The 6,653-nt window shown below is 46.9% G+C and overlaps 1 protein-coding gene across 5 annotated transcripts in view; it reads left to right on the forward strand.

The window, feature by feature from the left end:
• LOC136100977 (solute carrier family 23 member 1-like) overlaps positions 1-6,653 on the forward strand; it is a 71,083-nt gene that overhangs the window by 59,969 nt on the left and 4,461 nt on the right. For 2 of the 5 annotated variants that reach the window (XM_071800636.1, XM_065836641.2), the window contains exons 11-12: positions 761-856; positions 2,000-3,335. In XM_071800636.1, the coding sequence (XP_071656737.1) occupies positions 761-856; positions 2,000-2,268 (365 nt within the window). In that variant the 3' untranslated portion in view covers positions 2,269-3,335. Of the gene's footprint in view, positions 1-760; positions 857-1,999; positions 3,336-5,520; positions 5,661-6,653 lie in introns of those variants that run through there. The other 3 variants (XR_010651291.2, XM_071800643.1, XM_071800646.1) reach the window with 3 other exon arrangements.

Raw genomic sequence — 6,653 nt, forward strand, 5'->3', positions numbered from 1 at the left:
ATCCCGGTAAAGATCTCAATGAATGTGGCTTGCTTACATGCTCATACACAATAAAACATTGTGCTTCCAAAACACAAGAGCAGACTCCTCTACTAAATTCCATCAATTTCACTTTAATTTCTAGTCCTCCAACAGTTATGCCTTCATTGTGTTTCGTGTGACTAATGTGTTTGTCACAAAGCCTGTAGCGTCCTCTCTTAAGGTATATATGGCATGCTGGGTGGGCTGTTGAAAGAGCTGTACCCACAAATCACACGCTCTATAGATGTCTATGAGATGCTACCAGATGGGCTATTTTGCTCATGTCAAGTAGTCCTTACAGAGAAACATCACACCTGATTAATTTGTGATGAAAACCCATGATAAATATACCTGTATTTCTTCGGGAACTGAAGCTTGTGCTTTTTCAGGGAACTGATTGGTGTTATGGTGTGGAGGTGCAGAACGTGTTTGGAGCAGAAGGCACCTTTTTCTGGGGCAGTCCTGTGCTCTACACTGTTAATAGGCTTTTATTGTACTTATGAGTCAGCTCCTGCCCACCAGCAGCTGGGTCAGTGAACAATTATGCAGAATAAAACTGTAGGCCTGAAACTGGCAGAGAGATCAATCTCCCTTCCCTTGCCAAATCTTAAGATCTGCTTTGGGATTTATAAATCCTGTTTAAACAAGCATGCAGCTTGCAGCCTCTTTGCATGGGGTATGTTGCTGGTCAAACATACGTCTCTCTGTACCACTACCCAAAGTTTTGTTTTTCTGCTAGGAATCATCCAGCTGGACCAGGTGATCCAGGTGCTTCTCACCACTGGCATGTTTGTAGGAGGATTCCTGGGGTTTATCCTGGATAACACCATTCCAGGTAGGATTTGCTGACATGAGTTAAGCTACTAGTTTGTGCCTGCCCTAGGGCTTGTTTCCTAGTATTTTTTGTCTTCATGACTACTGCTCTGTGGGTAGAGTTGTGCTAGCAACCATGAAACACCATGTGATTCAACTCCTGGAGCAGGGAGAGGAATAGGAGACATCACTGAAATGGCCTCTGGTTGGAAAAGAGCACCTTATCAAAAACTAACTCATTTTTCAGGAACAACATAGTCTGAGGAAAAGGTTTATCAGGAAAAAATGTCTTTTAGGGAAAATTCCAGCCAAGTTGCTGGTTGAAAGGAGAGAAAATGGCAACTAAAAGAAGTGAAGGATCCAGTGCATGCCTCCTCGTTATGAGGCTGAACTGGTGCCACAGCAGTGGAAAGCAGCAGGAAAGGCTGGTGACCCAAGACAGGACACAGCACCTGCAGCTGGCCCTCACAGACAGCAAAGAGCCTCAGATTTTCATCAAGCCTGTAGAGAGATGGCATAAGCATAGGAGAGGAAACCCTCTTCTCTGCTACAGAAAAAGAGCAGGAAGAACACACTATTAACCACATTCTTTTACCATCTCAGGCTTCTTGGAAAGCCAGTCTCCTTTGGCTCATTAATTTTCTTGTAGCCCTTGATCTTCAGCTCCTCCGGGCAGACTTTCCAGGTGTGGTCACTCTCTTTCCCCAGAGGGACTCAGCTGCTGCAACAATTACAGGCACTTGGCAATTCCTTGGCCAGGGTAAATGCCTGTGACTGACTAGGAATTGCTAGCTCAGCCTTATCCCCCCACTCCACGGTACCTGGGCAGTTAACATCCAGCTTTGCTTTCCTTGCGTGGTACGACCCCCTCTTTGAACAGCTCTTGGATGCCTCATGGCTTGTGAAAACCTGTCTTGGTGCACCTGATTCCCATGGAAAGCAGTGGAGAAGACTGCTTATCTGGAAGCTGTTGTGGCTATTCTCCAGGAGCTCATTACTGATTTTTTGTGAAGAGCTTTGGGGCTAGAAGGGCTTAAGTGTGTGGGATCTATATGTTGTGCTGGGTCTGCTGGGATTTGAGAAGTGGCTGTGAGGCACACAAGGTCATCCTGTGCTCAGAACACCTGCTGTTTTAAACACAACCATCTCATTTTTGCTGTTGCAGGAACACAGGAGGAGCGGGGACTCCTGGCCTGGAAGCACAGCCATAAGGGAGAGGTGGACAACTCTCAGCTTGTTTCCAAGGTCTATGACCTCCCATTTGGCATTGGCACCGAACACTGCTCTGTTTCTTGGTTTCGGTATCTTCCTGCTTGCCCCAAAAGACTACCTGGTGGCAAGAACATGGATGAACTAAAGGCTGCTGGACAGGAAAGCAGTGTTAAAGCAAGTTCAGAAAGAGACTGTGAGATAGGTACTGATACAAGGATCTAGGCACCTGGTCTGCAGGTGAACTCATCTCAGAAGCTGAGGTCTGAAAGGCATGTCTGCAGCCCCCATCATTGAATATGAGCTGGCAGCTGTTAGAGGTTGGAGCAGGAGAAAGATAATGTCTTTCTCTTCCCAGCCCTGCCCCTGTGCCACTGGTGACCTTGAGGGAATCATTTTTCTCCTCTCTGCTCCTGCCAGCCCACCTCCAGGAAGAACGTAATCCCTCTTTGGAGAACACCAAAGCCCAAGAAATGCCTGGGAAAGATGTTCAGTTTCCTTCCCTGCACTGAGCTTTGGGGACCCCAAGGAGCAGCTGTTTAGCTGAAGCAAAGCTCCTCCTGTCCTGTCTTGGCTGCTCAAGGGGCCACAGGAGAAAGCATCCCTCATGTGGGCCCTGTAACTACTTTTGGGCACCCCTTGGGCTGGGGCTAATCCGCACCATCTTAAATATCTGTAATGGCAATGCTCACCTCTCAGTTTGTGGTTTACAGGGCATTTAAAGTCAGCCAAATGAATGTTGTTGTAAGAGAAGCATCTAAAGTGAATGGGTTGGGTTGTCTTCTGAATATGTCTCTCCCACCTTAGACTGCAGAGGGAATCTAGAAACCTTACTTAGGTTCTTGACCGAACAGAAAACCCCAGCTTCACCGAAATGAATCCCACCTGGGGTGCTGGGAGCATTCTCAGGGGATCCAGCTTCCCCAGGGCACCAAACCTGACAAAGACGGAGGAATCGTCATCAAAGATGTAAGAGAAAACTTTTCTGCTCACAATCTGATGCAACCCGGCTACTGCTATATCCTGTGCTCCCCATACCTGTTTGGTCTCATGTGGTGACTGTGTGGTGACAATCATTTCTCTGGAAAATGGTTTGCAGATTCTCGCTTCTTTCCATGATCAGCAGAAACAGCCTTAACCTATATGGCCATATACAATGTGACTGCACGTGGTGCTGGTTGCCAGTGCCATGTAATAACGTTGTTGCTGTAACATAAGCTTGTGTTTCCTGCATGGAGATTTGTACTTAGATATGTTGGAGGAAAAATAAATAAAATGTATAGTGTAATATTTATCAGGGTGATTGCCATAATGAGTGGTAGGCAGTGTTCAGAGGAGCACAGGGTAATTCAGTTGGAAGGACCTCTGGAGGTCATCTGGGCCAGCCCCTGCTCAGAGCTGGTCCTGCTGGACCGGGTTGCAGAGGACCATGTCCAGCTGAGCTATGGATGGAGAGCCACAGCCTCTTTGGGCGGCCTCTTCCAGTGTCTGACCACCGTCGTGGGGAAAAGTGTTTTCCCTCATGTCTAACTGGAATTTCTGATGCTTCACCTTGTGTCTGTTGACTCTTGTCCTCTCACTGTTGCCCTCTGAGGAAAGTCTGACTCCACCTTCTCTGTACTCTCCACTGCACAGCTGAAGGCCATGATACCATGCCCCCTTAGCCCTCTTGTCGCAAGATTGAACAGAACCTGGGTGGTTTCAGTGAAAAAACCTTTACTCCTCATGCCTATCACAGTCCAGGTCTTCAGTCCCATCCTGCAGTTGTAGGTGGCTTGTTTTATCAGTAAGGGATATATACATACATACATATATATATATATATATATGTATATATTTTTTTTTCTGCTTTGGAAGTGAATGAAGCCTGAATAGATCAATTGTGTGAGCATTAGGGATCCTTAAGGAGGAAACATTATGGTATAAATAGTTTGCTGTTGTTAGCAGGTTGGAGTGTCTCTGTTGAAGACTGTGGTTGTTACGTCTTTGGGAGAAAAAATGATTTTCACATTTAAGTATACCTGATTCCCCTGCACCATCAGAGATGACTGTTCCCAGCCATCTTAGCTCTGGTAGCTTCTTGATCCTTCACAACCCTGACTGTTATCTGTAAGCTCACTTAGAGCCAGCCTATGCTCCCTGGGGATCTAGCAGACAAACCAAACACATAGTCTTACTCATCAGACCTCTTGAATGTATGTGTGCTGTGGCACGTGTGTGAAAGTGAGTTGTTAGTCTACATGTCCTTGTCTGTGTCCTGTACTGAAGCTGCCAGGCTGTTGCTGGCCAGATGCACTGCACACTGGAGGGGTGGTTTGGCTGGGAACAGGACACACAGATCATGAACAAGGTCCACAAGCCACACCAGTAAAGCCAAAACCTGCTGTGCCATTTAGCCTTCAGCTGCTCCATCTTGCATGTGAAACTTTTTCCTTCGGTGCTACAGTTGGGATCCCCACATGGAAAAAGTGAAGTGAGAAGCATAAATGGGGACCCTTCAGTAATTTTGCTGGCTCTTTGTCAGCATCTGTATCTTTTTGCTTCACCTTTTAAGACCTGTTAGGATGCTGGCAAGTGCCAGACATTTATATTTGCTTTAGATCTATTAAAAAAATATTATTAGCACAGATTTCCTACCAAAAAATCAGTTTTCAGTTGGCTTTTTGCTCCTTACCCCAAAGATGGAGAACATTGCTCATCTCTGTTGCCATCCTGCTGTCATGTCTGTGTATCCCCATCTTGTATGTGGCTCGCAAGCTCCCTGGAGTAGACCTGGGCATGACTTCATAGCTCCTGGCGTGAGGAGGCTCCAGCCCTCAGTAGAGGCTCATTCCTCACTCTGGCACGTCGTCCTATGGTGCAGGATGCACAGACAGCTGTCGGGGGGGATGCTGGTCACGAGGAAGGTGCGTCTGCTGTTGCTAAGGCTTAGAGGCAGTTTTCAGAATCTGTTTATGTCCCTATTTCAAGCTCAGGCTCCTAAATGTCCTTTAAAATTCCCCCTTTGGTGTGTTTGTTATATATTTATAAAATATCCTTTTATTTACCTCAGGCAGACATTTCCAAATTTTCAAAGGAAGCGGGTAGGGCTTATAGGCTGCACGGACACCGCTCCTCCCAGCTGCATGTGGCCACTTGAGGCTTGATTACAGCTTTGGCTTTGCACCGCAGTGACGCAGCTTCTGTTTATTTGCTACTTAATGAAAATAAATGAATATTAGAGGATCCTCGAGTGTAAAACCGAGCACTTGAGGGCTGTTCTGGACTGCCTGGAGAACAGCCAGCTACCTGTCAGTGTATTTCCCTTTGTGCTGCTGCTGAGTCCTGAGTGCAGTGGGACTCACTGATTTCAACCAGGTGTGGGCTCACCCTGCTTGCAGCTTGGCAGAGAGGCAGGCAGCTAGTGGGGAAGTCCAGGGAGATGCTCCTGGTGTTCTGTCCAAGCAGACCCAGTGATGGGTATTTGCTTGTACCTAGGTGCACTGTCTCTAGAATGGCTCATCAGCAGCTCATTTTCATGGCTTTCCCACAAGAAGACATGAGCTGGTCAGCAGAACTGCCCTATGTGATGCTCAATATATTGTAAAGCGACGGGCTGCAAATACTTACTCCTCTAGGTATGTATGTATGTCTGTTGTACTAGCTAAAGGAAAATGATTTAACCTTGGATTCTCTGCAAAGTCTGTACATGTATTTCAACCAGCACTTGTCCCAGAACCCAGACTACCCAGGGGATGGACATGCTTGACACTGTGGAATGAGAGGGAGAGGAGGAGGAGGAGAGAGGGCCAGTGTTGCTTATAGCCTCAAAGCAATGGTAGCCTGTACACATGAAGCACGCTACGAAGGCCAGGAAAAGGCAAGGCTGCACCCTGGAGAACCCAGTGGGGCTCAAACCCAAACAGGATCTGCAGTTAGCACCCCCCAGCCCCACTTCCAAACACAGCAGCCTGGCAAACATCAGCTTGGGAGTGCTACCACAGCCAGAGCTGCAGGGACAGCAGGTGCTCTGGAGGAATTATTCTCTCCCTGTATTTCAGTACTGGTCTTCACACGTGTTTGCCTGAATACAGCTGCATGTACCATGCTCTTGTGCACCAAGGCAGTGCTGGGCCTGAGCCCAGCCCTCTTGGATTCAACCTAAAAGCCTGGCTGCTGAAGAGTGATAGATACCTGGGCATGCCAGCTTTAGTTTAGATTTTGAAATAAACCTTTTAGCCTTTCTGTTTGTGACAGCTGTTAGCATGACCTCAGCATAACCACTGCCAGAATACCATTTGGCTGAGTCTGCAGAGAGCCTCTAATGATAGCTCAGAGATATGAAGGATTTTATTCATCTTCACATAATTTTTAATTTCTGAGACACTATCTGAGCAGCACTACTCACCAAAGAATGAGATGTGGCAGAAGAGCAAAGGGCTGCTTACTCAGCTTTCCTCACTTTGCAAAAGTAAATAATCAAAAGTGTATTACTGTGCCTGCTCTTCTCTGGACAATTCAGGAGTGGGTGGCCACTGCTGTTGTATTCAACAAGAGATGGAAGAGCCTCATCTCACTCTCTGTGAGGAAACCACCCTTTCCTTGTCAGGCCAAATTAAAAAAAATTACAG

This window comes from Patagioenas fasciata, chromosome 1 (genome assembly GCF_037038585.1).
Source record: "Patagioenas fasciata isolate bPatFas1 chromosome 1, bPatFas1.hap1, whole genome shotgun sequence".
Lineage (NCBI taxonomy): Eukaryota > Metazoa > Chordata > Aves > Columbiformes > Columbidae > Patagioenas > Patagioenas fasciata.